This window comes from Salvelinus sp. IW2-2015, linkage group LG17 (genome assembly GCF_002910315.2).
Source record: "Salvelinus sp. IW2-2015 linkage group LG17, ASM291031v2, whole genome shotgun sequence".
Taxonomy (NCBI): Eukaryota; Metazoa; Chordata; class Actinopteri; order Salmoniformes; family Salmonidae; genus Salvelinus; species Salvelinus sp. IW2-2015.
The window spans coordinates 23,010,469-23,029,602 of NC_036857.1; the positions used below are offsets into that span (position 1 = coordinate 23,010,469).

The window sequence follows — 19,134 nt, forward strand, 5'->3', positions numbered from 1 at the left end:
AAAAGATCCCAGAAATGTTCCATATGCACAAAAAGCTTATTTCTCTCAAATTTTTGCACAAATTTGTTTACATCCCTGTGAGTGAGCGTTTCTCCTTTGCCAAGGTAATCCATCCACCTGACAGGTGTGGCATATCAAGAAGTTGATAAAAAAAGGGGCATGATAATTACATAGGTGCACCTTGTGCTGGGGATAATAAAAGGCCACTAAAATGTGCAGTTTTGTCACACAACACTGCCACAGATATCTCATGTTGAGGGAGTGTGCAAATAGCATGCAGAGCAGTTGGCAGAGAATTTAATGTTAATTTCTCTACCATAAGCTGCCACCAACGTCATTTTAGAGAATTTGGCTGTACCTCCAACCGGCCTCACAACCGCAGACCACGAGTAACCACGCCAGCCCAGGACCTCCATATCTGGCTTCTTCGCCTGCGGGATGGTCTCAGACCAGCCACCCGACAGCTGATAAAACTGAAGAGTATTTCTGTCTGTAATAAAGCTCTTTTCAGGGGAAAAACTCACTCTGACTGGCTGGGCCTGGCTCCCCAGTTGGTGGGCCTGGCCCCCAAGTGGGTGAGCCTATGCCCTCCCAGGCCCATCCAGGGCCTAATGAATTCATTTAAATTGACTGATTTCCTTATAAGAACTGTAACTCAGTAAAATCATTGAATGATGCGTTTATAATTTTGTTCAGTGTAGATAAAGTTGAATGGGTTGGGGGGCTTGAAAGGGGTTTAATTTATTATTTTAAAAATGGGGGGGGGGGGGGGGTAGAAGTTAGTCGGGATTCATTATAATTATTATATTTTGTATTATTTTATTTATTATTTAAAAAAAATCTTAGTAGTATAGAATTAGGCAGACCAGCACAGTAGGTGGCGGCATGCACCTTAAATGTTTGTTTGCGGACCGCCATGATATCATAGAAGAAGAATAAGCTTTCTAGCCGAGTAGATAAACAAACTTATTATTAGGTTTGTATAGCGATTAATGGAGATTTAATTAACTACCATATACAACTCAATTAGTTCTCGTTTCGTTATATTCAAATAATCAGTGTTCGCATCATCGTTTCCCTGAAGAGTAGTAGCGCATGTTGGAGATAACCAACGTTAGCCAACTATCTCAATATGGAGAGAACGCGGGAGCAACATGGCATGCAATGGTCACAGGGTTAGCTAGTCAACTTACTTGGTTTCAAAGGTAAGTTCGATAGCTATTTACGTACTAGCTAGAAGTGCTATCATAATTTAACTTCATATTAACACGACAAACCACGTTGAGTTGTAACGTTAGCAAGGTAACGTTAAAACATTCATCCACAATCATTGAAGTTCCCCAGGTAACGTTATTTACGTTACATTAGTGAGTTAGCAAGTAGTTAACGTTAGCATAGTAACATTATGCCATATGGCAAAGCTTTTCATTTTGTACATTCGCTAGTTACTACACACAGCATTTAACTTACCAGTCATTCTAGCTTAAATATCTTTAATGTGGGATACTGCAATACCTGCCAGCTGTGATGACATTTTGTGGTCCATACAATCTGGAATTTCTTGTCAATTCGTTTGCTAGGCCTATATTAAACCAATAGTCTTTACACTGGTACTGAACTGTGTATGTTTCATGGCATTTCTCTTCCAGTTTGGTAGCAAAAGACATCTATCAGGCTGTAAGAAATTTGCAGTTTGGAATTTTGTGACCAGGGATCGAGAATTTGAGACAAGTTCGACTGCAATCAGATCCACGCGTCGTCATGGCTTGGGCTCTGAAGTTGCCACTCACTGATGAGGTGATTGAATCAGGTCTGGTCCACGACTTTGATGCCAGTCTTTCTGGCATTGGACAAGAGCTTGGAGCTGGGGCGTACAGTATGAGGTATGAATCATAATTGAATAATAATTTCATCTATTGAAATGTTAATGTCAAGACTTTGTACTTTTACATAGAAAATCAGTATCTGTCAGTGAAAAAAATATATACTGTTTTATCTATTCAAGAGTAGGCCCTATCATCTGTATCAGTTAGCCTATAATGAGTTGGTGGCCGTCGCTCTCTAGTAATTTGTCCTTTTGCATGGTGCTGTTTTAAATGTTAGGAGTGTGTGTTTTCAGTTCAGAGAGAGCGTCGGCCAAAGAACCTATGAATAGTGAAGCTGTAAAGTAGTTTGTTATGGAACGCATACCTCAAGTGGAAACGACCCTCTAAATCTAGGCTACTGTTTACTTTCAGTATATTCCATTCTAGAATGGAATGCATTTAGAATGTATCCTATTCTCAATGTTGCTAAATTGTCTCTCCCAAGCTATAGTTTACTGTTCGCTTACTATTTGTGTTGGTGGATAAGACAGCTTCTCAAAATACTTATGTTTTCGGTGGTGTGTATGTCAAAATTAGTTTGTTTTGTTAAACACATTACACGCCCATTTTATAGTGATTTTACAGAAAAAGCTTTTTTTTGCCAGTAATTCACGATTTAGCTCATTCATAGACGCTAACTACAGAGTATCTTCTGGCCGGGGGAGTTTTATTAAGAGCTGCAACGCTGCTCTAAACATTAACACGCATTGCTTGCGGGACTGTTTTGGAAACATAAGGAATGTATTTTTCATATCAGGGAGAAATAATAATAATAATAAATAAAATGTAAAAAAATTACAACACACCTTTGTGTAAACAGAAGATGGACACCATGAACATGATGTCACGGGAACATACTGTCGGTAACAGTGTTTAAAACAGTGTACAGTAAGTGTAAATTATTTTGATGTGATATGTAAGTAAAGGGCTTCATGTTGCACTCCCGAGTGGCACAGCGCTCTAAGGCACTACATATCAGTGCAAGAGGCGTTACTACAGTCCCTGGTTCGAATCCAGGCTGTATCACATCTGGTCGTGATTGGGAGTCCCAAAGGGCGTCGCACAATTGGCCAAGCGTTGTCCAGGTTTGGCCGGGGTAGGTCGTCATTGTAAATAAGAATTTGTTCTTAACTGACTTGCCTAGTTAAATATATATTTTAACGTGTTTCTAGAACCGTACTGCAATTGAGCTTCGATTCACGTTTAGATGGAGCATTTGCCTGCCAGAACCAATTTGCCTCTAAACTGAACATGTAAGGTTCTTGGACTATAAGGTGTAACGTTAGGCTCCTTTAGTCCATTATTGGGCTAGCATAGGCCTAACCTTCCATCAGTACTCTCTTGAGGATCGTTCTTATGCCAGAAAAGAGGCCTTAATCTGTCAGAATTGGGATTTTTACTGTGTCAGGAACAGTTTGTGTGTAAGGGATACATCCCTCTCTTTCTGACTGCTCTTTTGTTAGTATTGTAAGTGTTCTGTTACATGATACTAAAGTGCCTCATTGTCAGTATAATTCTTATGTTGAGAGGGAGGATGAGATACCTAGGCTGCATACCAAGGTAGTTGATTGCACAAGTTTTTACTATCGTAACTAATGAACTGTGAAGAAAGTTTGTTATAAATCACTTGTTCTTTTCCAGTGGCTTCTAGTAATAGTAATTTCATTTACATTTATTGGGTGGGTAACAGAATTTCCTCACGTTTTTAATTTGGAAAACTTTTGTAAGAGTTGAGCTTACCTTTTCAGTCTGTCTCGTATTCTGGAGGTACAAGTTCTGTTGAGTTGTTGTTTCAGACAGTTCTTGATACTATGCCAATGTCATGTGCTTGTAAAAGACCTTGGCTTGCCAGTTCATTGACCATGTTGTCTTGTGGTTCTTTCTCCAGCGACGTGCTGGCCCTCCCCATCTTTAAGCAGGAGGAGTCTAACCTGCCGCCTGACAGTGAGAACAAGATTCTTCCTTTCCAGTATGTTCTGTGTGCAGCGACCTCGCCTGCTATCAAACTGCACGATGAAACACTTACCTACCTCAACCAAGGTTAGCATCTCTGTTTTACATTACATGCTTTTCTTTTGAATTTGATGCCAATTTGAAAGTAATAGCCAGATTTTGTGTGTGTGTACATACATACATACATACTTACACAGTGCATTTGTAAAGTACTCAGACCCCTTGACTTTTTCCACATTTTGTTACTTTACAGCCTCATTTTAAAATGGATTTAAATTCTACACACAATACCCCACAATGAAAAAGCAAAAACAGGTTTTTATAAGTTTTTGCAAATGTATAAAAAAAAAAACTACTGAAATATCACATCTACATAAGTATTCAGACCCTTTACTTTGTTGAAGCACCTTTGGCAGTGATTACAGCCCAGAGTCTTCTTGGGTATGACGCTACAAGCTTGACACACCTGTATTTGGAGAGTTTCTCCCATTCTTCTTTGCAGATCCTCTCAAGTTCTGTCAGGTTGGATACGGAGCGTCGCTGCACAGCTATTTTCAGGTCTCACCAGAGATGACCGATCGTGTTCAAGTCCGGGCTCTGGCTGGGCCACTCAAGGACATTCAGACTATTTATTTATTTATTACCACTTTCTCTCCCCAATTTCGTGGTATCCAATTGGTAGTTTCAGTCTTGTCCCTTCGCAGCAACGGACTCGGGAGTGGCGAAGGTCGAGTTCCGTGCGACCTCCGAAACACAAGCCAGCCAAGCTGCACTGCTTCTTGTACACAATGCCTGCTTAACCTGGAAGCCAGCCGCACCAATGTGTTGGAGGAAACACCGTACTCCTGGCGACTGTCAGCGTGCACTGCGCCCGGCCCGCCCCAGGAGTTGCTAAAGTGTGATGGGACAAACCCCGGCCAAACCCTCCCCTAACCCGGATGACGCTGGGCCAAGTGTGCGCCGCCACATGGGTCTCCCGGCTGCGACAGAGCCTGGACTCGAACCAGGATCTCTAGTGACACAGCTAGCACTGCGAGGCTTTGCCTTAGACCACTGCGCCACTCAGGAGGCCGACATTCAGAGACTTGTCCCGAAGGCACTCCTGCATTGTTTTGGTTGTGTACTTGGGGTCTTTGTCCTGTTGGAAGGTGAACCTTCGCTCCAGTCTGAAGTCCTGAGCGTTCCAGAGCAGGTTTTCATCAATGATTCTCTGTACTTTGCTCTGTTCATCTTTCCCTTGATCCTGACTAGTCTCCCAGTCCCAGTCCACAGCATGATGCATCAAACTATGAAATTACACATGGAATCATGTAGTAACCAAAAAAGGGTTAAACAAATCAAAATATATTTGATAGTCTTCGAAGTAGCCACTCTTTGCCTTGATGACAGCTTTGCACACTCTTGGCATTATCTCAACTAGCTCCATGAGGTCGTCACCTGCAATGCATTTCAATTAACAGGTGTGCCTTGTTTATTTGTGAAATTGCTTTCCTTCTTAATGCGTTTGGGCTAATCAGTTGTCTTGTGACAAGGTAGGGGTGGTATTCAGAAGATAGCCCTACTTGGTAAGAGACCAAGTCTATATTATGGCAAGAACAGCTCAAATGAGCAAAGAGAAACGTCAGTCCATCATTACTTTAAGACATGTCAGTCAATGTGTAAAATTTCAAGAATTTTCTTCAAGGGAAGTTGCAAAAACCATCAAACGCTATTATGAAACTGGCTCTCATTAGGACCTCCACAGGAAAGGAAGTGCCAAATCAAATTTGTCACATACAGATGGTTAGCAGATGTTAATGCGAGTGTAGCGAAATGCTTGTGCTTCCAGTTCCGACAATGCAGTAATAACCAACGAGTAATCTAACCTAACAATTCCACAACTACTACCTTATACACACACGTGTAAAGGGATAAAGAATATGTACACAAAGATATATGAACGAGTGATGGTACAGAACGGCATAGGCAAAATGCAGTAGATGGTATCGAGTACAGTATATACATATGAGATGAGTAATGTAGTGTATGTAAACATAAAAGTGCATAGTTTAAAGTGGCTAGTGATACATGTATTACATAAAGATGGCAAGATGCAGTAGATGATATAGAGTACAGTATATACATATACATTATATTAAGTAGCATTGTTTAAAGTGGCTAGTGATACATTTTTGATCAATTTCCATCAATTCCATTATTAAAGTGAGCTGGAGTTGAGTCAGTATATTGGCAGCAGCCACTCGATGTTAGTGGTGGCTGTTTAACAGTCTGTGGCCTTGAGATAGAAGCTGTTTTTCAGTCTCTCGGTCCCTGCTTTGATGCAGCTGTACTGACCTCGCCTTCTGGATGATAGCGGGGTGAACAGGCAGTGGCTTGGGTGGTTGTTGTCCTTGATGATCTTTATGGCCTTCCTGTGACATCGGGTGGTGTAGGTGTCCTGGAGGGCAGGTAGTTTGCCCCCAGTGATGCGTTGTGCAGACCTCACTACCCTCTGGAGAGCCTTACGGTTGTGGGCGGAGCAGTTGCCATACCAGGCGGTGATACAGCCCGACAGGATGCTCTCGATTGTGCATCTGTAGAAGTTTGTGAGTGCTTTTGGTGACAAGKCAAATTTCTTCAGCCTCCTGAGGTTGAAGAAGGCGCAGCAGCGCCTCTTCACAACGCTGTTTGTGTGGGTGGACCAATTCAGTTTGTCCGTGATGTGTACGCCGAGGAACTTAAAACTTACTACCCTCTCCACTACTGTCCCGTCGATGTGGATAGGGGGGTGCTCCCTCTGCTGTTTCCTGAAGTCCACAATCATCTCCTTTGTTTTGTTGACGTTGAGTGTGAGGTTATTTCCTGACACCACACTCCGAGGMCCCTCACCTCCTCCCTGTAGGCCGTCTCGTCGTTGTTGGTAATCAAGCCTACCACTGTAGTGTCGTCCGCATACTTGATGATTGAGTTGGAGGCGTGCATGGCCACGCAGTCGTGGGTGAACAGGGAGTACAGGAGAGGGCTCATAACGCACCCTTGTGGGGCCCCAGTGTTGAGGATCAGCGGGGTGGAGATGTTGTTACCTACCCTCACCACCTGGGGGCGGCCCGTCAGGAAGTCCAGTACCCAGTTGCACAGGGCGGCGTCGAGACCCAGGGTCTCGAGCTTGATGACGAGTTTGGAGGGTACTATGGTGTTAAATGCTGAGCTGTAGTCGATGAACAGCATTCTCACATAGGTATTCCTCTTGTGCAGATGGGTTAGGGCAGTGTGGTTGCGATTGCGTCGTCTGTGGATCTATTGGGGCGGTAAGCAAATTGGAGTGGGTCTAGGGTGTCAGGTAGGGTGGAGGTGATATGGTCCTTGACTAGTCTCTCAAAGCACTTCATGATGACGGAAGTGAGTGCTACGGGGCGGTAGTCATTTAGCTCAGTTACCTGAGCTAAATTTAGTTACCTAGCTCAGGAACAGGAACAATGGTGGCCCACTTGAAGCATGTGGGAACAGCAGACTGGGATAAGAATTGATTGAATATGTCTGTAAACACACCAGCCAGCTGGTCTGCGCATGCTCTGAGGACGCGGCTGGGGATGTCGTCTGGGCTTAGCTTGTTTGATTGCCTTGCGGAGGGAATAGCTACACTGTTTGTATTCGGTCATGTTTCCGGTCACCTTGCCCTGGTTAAAAGCAGTGGTTCGCGCTTTCAGTTTTGCGCGAATGCTGCCATTAATCCACGGTTTCTGGTTTGGGAATGTTTTAATAGTTGTTGAGGGTACGACATCGCCAATGCACTTTCTAATGAACTCGATCACCGAATCAGCGTATTTGTCAATGTTGTTGTTGGACGCAATGCGGAACATATCCCAATCCACGTGATCGAAGCAGTCTTGAAGCGTGGAATCAGATTGGTCGGACCAGCGTTGAACAGACCTGAGCGCGGGAGCTTCTTGTTTTAGTGTCTGTCTGTAGGCTGGAAGCAACAAAATGGAGTCGTGGTCAGCTTTTCCGAAAGGAGAGCGGGGGAGGGCCTTATATGCGTCGCGGAAGTTAGAATAACAATGATCCAGGGTTTTACCAGCCCTGGTTGCGCAATCGATATGCTGATAGAATTTAGGGAGTCTTGTTTTCAGATTAGCCTTGTTAAAATCCCCAACTACAATGAATGCAGCCTCAGGATATGTGCTTTCCAGTTTACATAGAGTCAAATAAAGTTCGTTCAGGGCCATCGATGTGTCTGCTTGGGGGGGAATATATACGGCTGTGATTATAATCGAAGAGTTACCACTGATGCATAGGACAAGTTCATTAGAGTTAGTTACCAGGCTCGGAATTTGCAGCCTAAATAAATAATAATATGGACTTTGTGTTTTTATATAAATAAATAAATAAATATCTCTTTCTTAAACATACACTCAGTGCCCTCAAAGTTGACTTATTCTACATTTTGTTGTAACAGCCTGAATTTTTTTTTATTGAATGTATTTTTTCCCCTAACCCATCTACACACACACACAATACCCCATAATGCCAAAGTGAATACATGTTTTTAGAAATGTTTGCAAATTTATTGAAACTTATATACAGAAATTTCACATTTACGTAAGTGTTCACACCCCTTAAGTCAATACATGTTATAATCACCTATGGCGGCGATTACAGCTGGTAGTCTTTGTGAGTAAGTTGCTTAGAGCTTTGCACACCTGCATTGTACAATATTTGCACATTTATTATTTTTAAAATTCTTCAAGCTCTGAAGTTGGTTGTTAATCATTGCTTGACAGCCATTTAAGTCTTGCCAATTTAAGTCAAAACCGTAACTAGGCTACTCAGGAACATTCCATATTGTCTCGTAAGAAACCCATGTGTTTTAGGTTATTGTCCTGCTGAAAGGTGAATTTGTCTCCCAGTGTGTTGGAAAGCAGTCAGCTAGGATTTCCCCTGTGCTTAGCTCTATTTTGTTTATTTTTATCCTTAAAAAGTCCCTAGTCTTTGCTGATGACAAGCATACCCATAACATGATGCAGCCACATGCTTGAAAATATAAAGAGTGGTACTCAGTGATATGTTGGATTCTCAGGACAAAGTTAATTTTGACATTGTTTGCAGTTTTACTTTCGTGCCTTTTTGCAAATATGTTTTTATTCTGTACAGTCTACTTTTCACTCTGTCATTTGGTTAGTATTGTGGAGTAACTACAATGTTGATCCATCCTCAGTTTTCTCCTATCACAGCCATTAAAACCCTGTAACTGCTTCAAAGGCCTCATTGGTCTCATGGTGAAATCCCTGCACGGTTTCCTTCCTCTCTGGGAACGGAGTTAGGAAGGACGCCTGTGTCCTTGTAGTTACTGGGTATGTCGATACACTTTGGATGGTGTAACTTCACCATGCTCAAAGGGATATTCAATGTTTGCTTTTTTCCTTTTTTTTACCAATAGGTGCCCTTTGCGAGGCATTGGAAAATCTCCCTGGTCTTTGTTGTTGAATCTGTGTTTGAAATTCACTGCTCGACTGAGAGACCTTACAATTATCTGTATGTATGGGGTACAGAGATGAGGTAGTCATGAAAATCCTGTTAAACACTTATTGCACACAGAGTGAGTCAATGCAACTTATGTGACTTGTTAGGCACATTTCTACTCCGGAACATATTTAGGCTTGCCATAACAAAGGGGCTGATTACTTATTTACTCAGGACATTTCAGCTTTTCACTTTAAAAAATTTGTAAAAATTTCTAAACATAATTCCACTTTGACATTTATGTGATATTGTGTGTAGGCCAGTGACAAAAAAATCTAAATTGAATCAATTTTAAGCTGTAAAACAACAAAATGTGGGATGTCAAGGGGTGTGAATACTTTCTGAAGGCACTGTGTGTGTTCCATCTATCTAAAGATTCTGTTTCGATTTCAGGACAGTCTTATGAAATTCGAATGCTTGACAATCGGAAATTGGGTGAACTCCCAGAAATCACTGGCAAAATGGTGAAGGTAAGATGAACAAGAACCCTGAGTCGTGAGTAAGTGATTGCATGGGTCTGTTCCAATGAGAATGTCCCATGTGGTCTATCAGTCATGTAGGTACTTCATAGTTCCTCAGTGCTGTTTTCTGTGTGCCCACAGAGCATCATCCGCGTGGTCTTCCATGACCGGCGTCTTCAGTACACAGAGCACCAGCAGCTGGAGGGCTGGCGCTGGAACAGGCCTGGAGACCGCATCCTCGACCTGGGTAAGCTGTCTGTCCGTCATGGGTGGTGGCCTACTCTGGGTGAAGAAGGATAGGAGGGTGCTGCTTTTAAGACTTTAGCTGCTGTGGCACTGACATGGTTTCAAATAACACTGCGTTGTTTCTTCAGTGAAATAAATGATGGTTGACAACAGGCTGTATAACATAAAGACTGAGTGCTCACACAATCCTTCTGATAACTTGTCTCGTGTTGCTCCATTGTAGATATCCCCATGTCAGTTGGCATGGTCGATCCCAGGGCTAACCCTACTCAGCTTAACACTGTGGAGTTCCTGTGGGACCCTTCAAAAAGAACCTCGGTTTTTATCCAGGTAGCATGATAAACACAACCACATGGTTGTTTTCATAATGCTGGTCCTAGCTTATCTTCTAACGTCAGTCCAAGACTATCTGAATGGAGTGGAAACAAATGGGTTTTCAAGCCAAATAGAGCTCTCACCATGTTTGTACTGAATTAAACTAATAGTTTTGTCCTAATATGACAACTTTAGCAAAATCCTTCTGTTTTCAAATAGGCATGCTGATTCCTTGTTTTAGGTTCACTGCATCAGCACAGAGTTCACTATGCGGAAGCACGGGGGAGAGAAGGGCGTGCCTTTCCGCATCCAGATCGACACTTTCAAAGAGAATGATGGCGAAGAGTATACAGAGCACTTGCATTCTGCCAGCTGTCAGGTCAAAGTCTTCAAGGTGAGAAGAAAGTCTGACCAAAGACATTTACTGTTGCCATAAAGCGTCATTTGATCCTGATCACGGTACTGTCCATTATAAACAACTTTACCTCACCTGTGGCAGCCTAAAGGTGCAGACAGGAAGCAGAAGACAGACCGAGAGAAGATGGAAAAGAGGGCGCCTCAGGAGAAGGAGAAATACCAGCCCTCGTATGAAACCACCATCCTAACAGAGGTTAGAGTCAGTGTATTGAGTGAATGGGATGGAGGAAAATGTTGGATATGGAGAGGAAGATGTGGTAGCAGTCAGTATGAAGTCTAAGGAATGAAGAAACATGAGCAAAATGATGCATCCTTTTAATTATTTGTGTCAGTAATATCATAATGCATAGAAATTCTGTACACAGGTTTTCTTCATGAAGTAATAACTTGCATCTGGAATGCTGGATTATGTAAAGAGCCTAGGTCCCTCCCTACTAGAATAACAGAAATGTTCTCTTGCAGTGCTCTCCCTGGCCAGAGGTCACCTATGTAAATAACTCTCCATCGCCTGGCTTCAACAGCTCACACAACAGTTTTCCAGTGGCAGAGGGGTAGGTATCAGGACATAAACATGCAGCCTGCACTGAACCACACTGCTTGCGTTACAAATTGTTTATTTTGTTTGATATGTACATTTATAAAAGATTATGTGGGGATGCAATGTAATGTCTAATACCTCTGTTCTTTGGGAATGTCTGTCTATTTTCCTTCTATTCCCAGAATGTACATCTCAACCTTTTCATGTTCCTTTTCTCTGTCCCTCCCAGCAATGGATCCCCCAGTCACCAGCCAGAGCTAGTTGATCAGGTAGCAGATGTAAGTGCCTGTGTCCCTTCCCTTTGTGTGTCCAAAACCCACCTATGGGTCACAGTCTCCTGCACCATCCCTTCCCATGTCACCAACCCCCACATCTACATGTTTAAAGTCCAGCTTTTTTCACATAACTGAAGTTGGCACATTGTGGTCATGCTTTAAGTTCACATTTTGCCTTTTGCTTTTGGCAGCAGCACTAGTGAAATACTGTAGGAAATTGTCAGTAGTGGGCTATTTAAACTGAAGTGTAAGAATGACGGCTGAGGAGACTGGCTATGTAACTTTGCAATCAGTACGTTATTTTATTTTCAAAGCAGCACGACTTTACATCTTGTTTTCACATGATAGATGTCAGTTTTTTTTACCCTTTCTCCATTGATCACATTTGCATGTAGTCGAATATATTTACAAAAATAATGAATAATGAATATGTCAAAACTGTTTTGTACTTTGCTGAAATGGTTTTCTGTCTGGAAATGATTTGCAACAGTTGGGAAAAGCAAAGGCTATGCATTGATAAATCTCAGGTTTAGAATACCTGACTAATTTTATAAGAACCTGCAGAATGAGAAATGTAATGAAAAAAAACTAAAATGTGGATACGTCCCTTTGCTTTCAACAGTTTTATTAATTTGTGCGAACATTGAATTAGTGCAGTGCTTATATTGAATTGTTCTTCTCTTGTGACTCCCTCTGTTTTCCCATTTATCGATACATAGAACCAAGCCAGTTATTAATACATGGGTAAAACATGCCCTTTGTTTTTGGGTCCATCAAAGCAACCATTTAACTACTGTAGTAGACTGTCCTCCATAAAGAATCTGTTGTATCACGTGCATCCAAATGATTTAATATGGTTGATGGATGGAAACAGACCTTGAAATGAGCCTAGATAGCCATGTCCGTGCACCTGTCAGTTCAGTTTTATAAAGGGTGTGTACACCTTTTCTCCCTTCTTTCTCCTGCATTATTATCCAATATAGATTGAGAGCTGTCTGACTGATACAATTGTAAGTTTCCAACCTTTTCTAAACGTCTGACTCTGATTTAAGATGCAGACTTCACGGTTTAGACCGACTCAAACAGAATGTGCAATATTCACTAATAATATATCTTTAAACGATTGATTGCACTTATTAACCCTATTACTTGCCGTCTGATAATGATAAGTGTGTATCCAGTTGTTTTGGGTAGTTTAATCATTTGTAGGCAGCAACATCTGTCTTAACTCTCCCAAAGGCCTGCTTGAATTTTTTACATGAAAAAAAAGGTGCAGTTTGTGTCGAATGACACTAATATTTGCCTGAGTGCCAGTCTGTTTGTGCCATCATGCAACCTCCTTGTCACTCATTGTCATGCCAATCATTGGCAATAGAGTTGGCCAGAGCACAAACAGATCTGGAACCAGCCTGCTGTAATACTCCCATTACTTGTACCAGCATTTATTACAATGCTTCTACATGATGTACGTAATAGTCATGTAACCATTGCATTTCAAACGCCGAGTGTGTGTATATGGCAATAGGATGTAAAGTGCATTTGGAAAGTATTCAGACCCCTTCACTTTTTCCACATTTTGTTACGTTACAGCCTTATTAAAAAAAATAAAAATCCCTCAACAATCTACACACAATATGTGGGAACTCCTTCAAGACTGTTGGTAAAGCATTCCAGGTGAAGCTGGTTGAAATAATGCCAAGAGTGTGCAAACGGTGGCTACTTTGAAGAATCTCAAATATAAAATATATTTTGATTTGTTTAACACTTTGTTTTTGGTTATTACATGATTCCATATATGTTATTTCATAGTTTTGATGTATTCACTATTCTATAATATAGAAAATAGTACAAATAAAGAAACACTGGAATGAGGTGTGTCAAATTTTGACTGGTACTCTATGTAAATAAGGTATTTCAGTTTTGCTTTTAAATTTGCAAACATTTCTAAAAAACAGTTTTTCACTTTGTCGTTGTGGGGTATTGTGTGTGATTTTCTTTTAGAGTAAAGCTGTAACATAAACGTTAAGGGGTCTGAATACTTTCTGAATACACTGTATTTTGACAACGTTGCTGTTTGCAAAATATCACTCCTTGTGTTTTACCCCCATTTATAGACAGAAATACATGAGCAAAGTTTTTGGGGGATTGGGGAGGTTTTGAAATATGACGATACAATTTTAAAATTGAGACATTCTGCTTTACAGTTGCCATCCCATCTACTTACAAGAGACGGTGAAAGTATCCATCAGGTATATATGAATTTATTTGATGGTTTCTAGTTTGAATGTCATTTTTTGGGCTTTCAAAGCAAAAGTGAGATACAGGTAACTGTCAAAATGAAGGAACAGTGTCTGAATAGGCCGTTAGGCCACCACGTGCCAGAACAGCTTCAATGCAGCTTGGCATAGTTTCTACAAGTGTCTGGAACTCTATTGGAGGGAACTTTCATCATGTTTCGTTGATGGTGCTGGAAAACGCTGTCTCGGGCGCCGCTCCTGAATCTCTCATAAGTGTTCAATTGGGTTGAGATCTGGTGAACTGAGACACACACACCCTTTAAACCCCTTATGTTCCTTTGAGACACCTCTTTCAAAGTGAGATCTCTTCTAGACATGGTAGCCAAAATAATGGACATCTGGGCATTTTTTATACATCACCCTAAGCATGATGGGATGTTAATTGCATAATTAACTCAGCCACACCTGTGTGGAAGCATCTGCTTTCAATATACTTTCTATCCTTCATTTACTCACGTTTCCTGTATTTTGGCAGTTACTTGTACATTGCATGTCATCTCTGACCAGGCTCCCAGCATAAATGTTTGCGTGTGTGTAGAACAACCAAGACCATAACTATTTATTTATGTGTGCAGATGTGGATGACTGCTACAGTGGTCTACGGTAATTTTTGTGTGTACTGTAAACCTCTTAGAACACAATTTGAATCTACTCTGACATTGTAATGGGTCTGTATTCCTCCATGTAACATGTTCTGGGATGGGTTAGCTCAGATAAACTGCTCATACCTGGCTGTATACATCTGACCTTACAGTGGAATTGATTGTTTTTAAAAGTGTACAATCCAGAAGTGAATTAACATTTGGATTGCGTTTGCTCCACCTGTCTCTCTTTTGGAACAAACAGAACCTGTTACCCACGGCAACACCACAGGATGCACAGCAGTGGCTCCATAGAAACCGCTTTTCACCGTTCTGTCGGCTCTTCACTAATTTCTCAGGTAAGAAGGTATATATATATTCTCAACACATATATATATATATATATTGCAGTGAATTTATATTCTCAACATTGTCATGTTGTGGAAGTCAGTCTAAAAGTAGGCTGATTTGTTCCAGGAGCTGATCTGTTGAAGCTGACCAGGGAAGATGTCATTCAGATATGTGGGCCAGCAGATGGTATTAGGCTCTTCAACGCGTTGAAAGGACGGTTAGTCTTCTTTCTTATCACTACTTCCATATTGCAGCATTCAAATGCCTATTGAATTTTATCACAATTTTTTTTAAAGTGAGAAGTTTGTCAGCTTATTTCGGTGTGTGTGCAGGGTGGTACGTCCCAGGCTGACGGTGTATGTGTGCCAGGAATCCCAGCAGGCTCGGGAACAGCAGCAGAAACACGAGAACGGAGACGCAGCTAGCAGCACTTTTTTCGGTATGTGTTCTGTGTTCTACTCTGAATATACCAAATATTAAGAACACCTTAATATTGAGTTGCACCCCCCCCCTTTGCCTTTAGAACAGCCTCAATTCGTCAGGGCATAGGTATCGAAAGTGTTCCACAGGGATGCTGGCCTATGTTGACTCCAATGCTTCCCACAGTTGTCAAGTTGGCTGGATGTCCTTTGGGGGGGTAGACCTTACTTGATACACACATGGGAAACTGAGCGTGAAAAACCCAGCAATGTTGCAGTTCTTGACACAAATTGGTGTGCCTGGCACCTACTACTGTACCCCGTTCAAAGGCACTTAAATCTTTTGTCTTGCCCATTCACCCTCTGAATGGTACACATACAACATCCATGTCTCAAGGCTTAAAAATCCTTCTTTAACCTGTCTTCTCCCCTTCATCTACACTGATTTTTGAAGTGTACATCAATAAGGGATCATAGCTTTCGCCTGGATTCACCTGGTTAGTCTGTCATGGAAAGAGCAGGTGTTCTTAATGTTTTGTATACTCAGTGTATAAAGCATTCATAACGCATGCTTACCTACTTGCTGATGGCGGTGCAAAGCATCATATGGCATAATGATAGCTCTCTGTTTGTTACGGCATACCACACTGTTTCATGTTTTACTTGTGGTATGTACAGGATACACATGGTATACACCGTCCAACGAAATACTTACTTGCAGGTTCCTTCTCGACAATGCAACAACAATAAGAAATAATATAAGAATATGAACATAAAGTAAATGGCAGAAGAATAGAATAAACATTTAAGCATAAGTTTTAATACAGGAAGGCACTATTTATAGTCCAATATTTACACATGGATTGGGGGACAAGGTGCTACGACAATTATTGATAATGTATTCCTGTACACGTCTGTTTTCTTCTGCAGTGTACCATGCCATCTACCTGGAGGACTTGACAGCAGTTGAGCTGACAGAGAAGATCGCTCAGCTCTTCAACATCTCACCCAGACAGATCAGTCAGATCTTTAAACAGGGACCCACTGGTATACATGTCCTGGTCAGTGACGAGGTAAGGCTTTCTTTAGTCTACCTTTTGTGTTGTCCGAAAAGGCACCCTATTCCTATGTTGTGCCCTAGTTTTGCTCAGAGTCCCAAAAGGGGTGAGCTACACAATAGGGTCTGATTTTAGACGCAGCCTTTGTCTCTGGCTCAGTCTGCCTTAAGGCTGTCCTAATGTATACAACGTTATTGGCCTCTAAGACGGAATCTCTCGTTTCTCACAGATGATTCAAAACTTCCAGGATGAAGTATGTTTTGTTTTGGATACAATGAAAGGTGAGTGCCATCCAGTTGTTTTCTTTTACCACAAATATTGGAGGGTGGAGAAGTGTCTGTGGTAGCTACGCTTGTAAAATCACCCTTCATGATATAGGCGCTGTTTTTGTTAATCCTCAGCCGAGACGAACGACGGCTACCACATCATCCTGAAATGAAAACTGTCTGGGGGATTGTCTAGCCCCCGCTCTCTCCTGACACCCAACCCTGCCAGCCCCTCTACAGCCTCAGCCCTTGATGTACCTGGACCGTGCTGAAGATGACCCGATCGTTTCGCTCAACGATTCTCTAGAGGCTGCTCGCTACAGGGAACATTTTGACTGAAGCACCTTGCCCATCCTCGATACCTTATTGTCTTATTTTAAAGGAGTGACACTATTTGAGCTGCCATATTGATGCAACTCTCCAGTCTCCTCCCATACTAAAACCCCTTTTTAAATGGTTGCGTTTTCCTGCTTTGTTGCTCATATGTTTGAAAAAGAGAATCGACTGCTTCAGAATCAACGACTTTGCTGTCTTGTTTTTAGAATTCAGTGTTGCATGGAAAGGGATCCACAACAAGAGATGCAGAGTGCGTATGGTCTCCGGTCTCCATCTCCTCCTCCTACTAGGCTGCTGGACATCAAGGAGTCGTTTTGTGAGGACCGTGGTCATGGTTAAGTAGCTACGGCAACAAAGCTTGCACAGGATATAAAATCTTAACTAGGTTAAAGATACAAAAGGGTTCTAATATCCCATAATTCTTTGCATAAATGCGGAAGCATTCTAGAACACGGGACCAGCAATGTGAGCGAAAATGACTGGAAGCAGTACAGAAAGTGTAAAAATAAAAACAATTGTAGATAATTTACTCAGCAAGCATATAGCATAACTGTTTTATTCATTTATAGGTTTTTCAAATGATCTACAGCCATTTTATTACTTGGATTTCCTGACCGCTGATCATGTCATGCCAGCAGCATACCACCCTGCATACCACTGCTGGCTTGCTTCTGAAGCTAAGCAGGGTTGGTCCTGGTCAGTCCCTGGATGGGAGACCAGATGCTGCTGGAAGTGGTGTTGGAGGGCCAGTAAGAGGCACTCTTTCCTCTGGTCTAAAAAATATCCCAATGCCCCAGGGCAGCGATTGGGGACACTGCCCTGTGTAGGGTGCCGTCTTTCGGGTGGGATGTTAAAATGGGTGTCCTGACTCTCTGAGGTCATTAAAGATCCCATGGCACTTATCGTAAGAGTAGGGGTGTTAACCCTGGTGTCCTGGCTAAATTCCCAATCTGGCCCTCAAAATCATCATGGCCACCTAATAAAACCCCAGTTTACAATTGGCTCATTCATCCCCTCCTCTCCCCTGTAACTATTCCCCAGGTCGTTGCTGTAAATGAGAACGTGTTCTCAGTCAACTTACCTGGTAAAATAAAGGATAAAATAAAAAATGTTTTCAATGCTGATCCTGTGGAATCCAACATGAATTTGCTGGTCCCATGAATTTGTTTATTTGGAATTATCCAGGTTAGGACAAAGTAATATCTTCAACCTAAAATCTTAACAGGAAGTCATAATGGAAAATGAAAGGGACACCTGTAGCATATATGAGATCCCCTCTGTTCTCCCAGTGAGCGCTGTGCTCCTGTGAAAGCCCACATCTGTCAAGTAGTATTTTTCGTCCATCTGTGCAGCTTTTCTAGGTCTTTAATCACTGTCAAGTCTGTGTCAGTATACTGTTCTGTTCATGCCTCCCCCTTATTCATTAAACCGATTGACATCACTTTCTTTATTGACCACACACCGTGGCAACACCAGCAACCTACTAGTCTCTGTCTTGCCCGCTATCCCTATTTACCGTTATACTGTATTTATCACTTTACAGTGTCATTAAGATGGTTTTGGACAATTTGTTAACTTTTTTTTGTAGTAGATGGTTGTTTAAAAGTGTGAATTTTGAATCATGTTTTACTTTGACTGTTTTTATAAATGTGTAAACAGACTTGTGTTTCTACCTTGTTTAAAGAGAAGCAGTCTACATTGTTTTGGGATATTACCACTATCAAGTATTAATATATAGTAGTGGGTTGTTCAGGGTATACCACAGCTGCATGTGGAAAGCTAGAGTTGGTTCCCATTCAATAAGGTTCTACTGAACGCTAGATGTTGCCCACCTTTGCCCCTCATCCAAGTCATCAGAACGATTAAACTACTTACCCATACATTGCCTGTTTTGTATTTTTCTCTGCCTCGTTTTGGATGGGCACCATTGAGAAAATGTTTTAGACGCCCCGCCACTGATTTGGTCATCTTGGTTAACCCAAAACTTAAGTCTCGCATAATTTGGTCAGATACTCGATTTACGTAATGTTACGACAATAAATGACGGGAGTTGGTAAACAGCTGAGGGATGGGGCTGGAGAAATGTAACCACTCTCAAGCTCATGGACAGAGCTTTGCATACAGGACTGACCATCCATGATATAATAATCTACAGTGTTTAACATTCCCTTTATTTACAAATGTGTTAAACAGCTTATTTTTGGTTCTGATGGAGTAAGACAGTTAAACTATGCTCATGAGGCATCTAGAAGTTACC

At 41.7% G+C, this 19,134-nt stretch overlaps 1 protein-coding gene across 2 annotated transcripts; it reads left to right on the forward strand.

Annotated features, from left to right (window-relative positions):
• The first annotated feature begins 897 nt into the window (after positions 1-897).
• Positions 898-18,757, forward strand: LOC111977038 (transcription factor CP2). 2 transcript variants are annotated; one of them, XM_024006296.2, is made up of 18 exons: positions 898-1,205; positions 1,650-1,883; positions 3,754-3,905; positions 9,711-9,787; positions 9,920-10,025; positions 10,248-10,354; positions 10,581-10,733; positions 10,839-10,949; positions 11,219-11,307; positions 11,524-11,572; positions 12,553-12,579; positions 13,774-13,818; positions 14,713-14,806; positions 14,925-15,015; positions 15,131-15,237; positions 16,148-16,290; positions 16,505-16,556; positions 16,677-18,757. In XM_024006296.2, exons 2-18 carry the CDS (start codon positions 1,762-1,764, stop codon positions 16,712-16,714), a joined length of 1,563 nt encoding a protein of 520 aa, XP_023862064.1. In that variant the 5' UTR covers positions 898-1,205; positions 1,650-1,761; the 3' UTR covers positions 16,715-18,757. The 2 variants fall into 2 exon arrangements, with proteins under 2 accessions (XP_023862064.1, XP_070304069.1); XM_070447968.1 differs by lacking the exon at positions 12,553-12,579.
• The last annotated feature ends 377 nt before the right edge of the window (positions 18,758-19,134 follow it).

What these genes read in the sequence shown, in the direction of transcription:
- LOC111977038 (XM_024006296.2), top strand. Translation starts at nt 1,762, where the DNA reads ATGGCTTGGGCTCTGAAGTTGCCACTCACTGATGAGGTGATTGAATCA. An exon ending in GCTGGGGCGTACAGTATGAG is followed by an intron (nt 1,884 to 3,753) that starts GTATGAATCATA and finishes TTCTTTCTCCAG; the next exon opens with CGACGTGCTGGCCCTCCCCA. An exon ending in TGTTTTGGATACAATGAAAG is followed by an intron (nt 16,557 to 16,676) that starts GTGAGTGCCATC and finishes GTTAATCCTCAG; the next exon opens with CCGAGACGAACGACGGCTAC.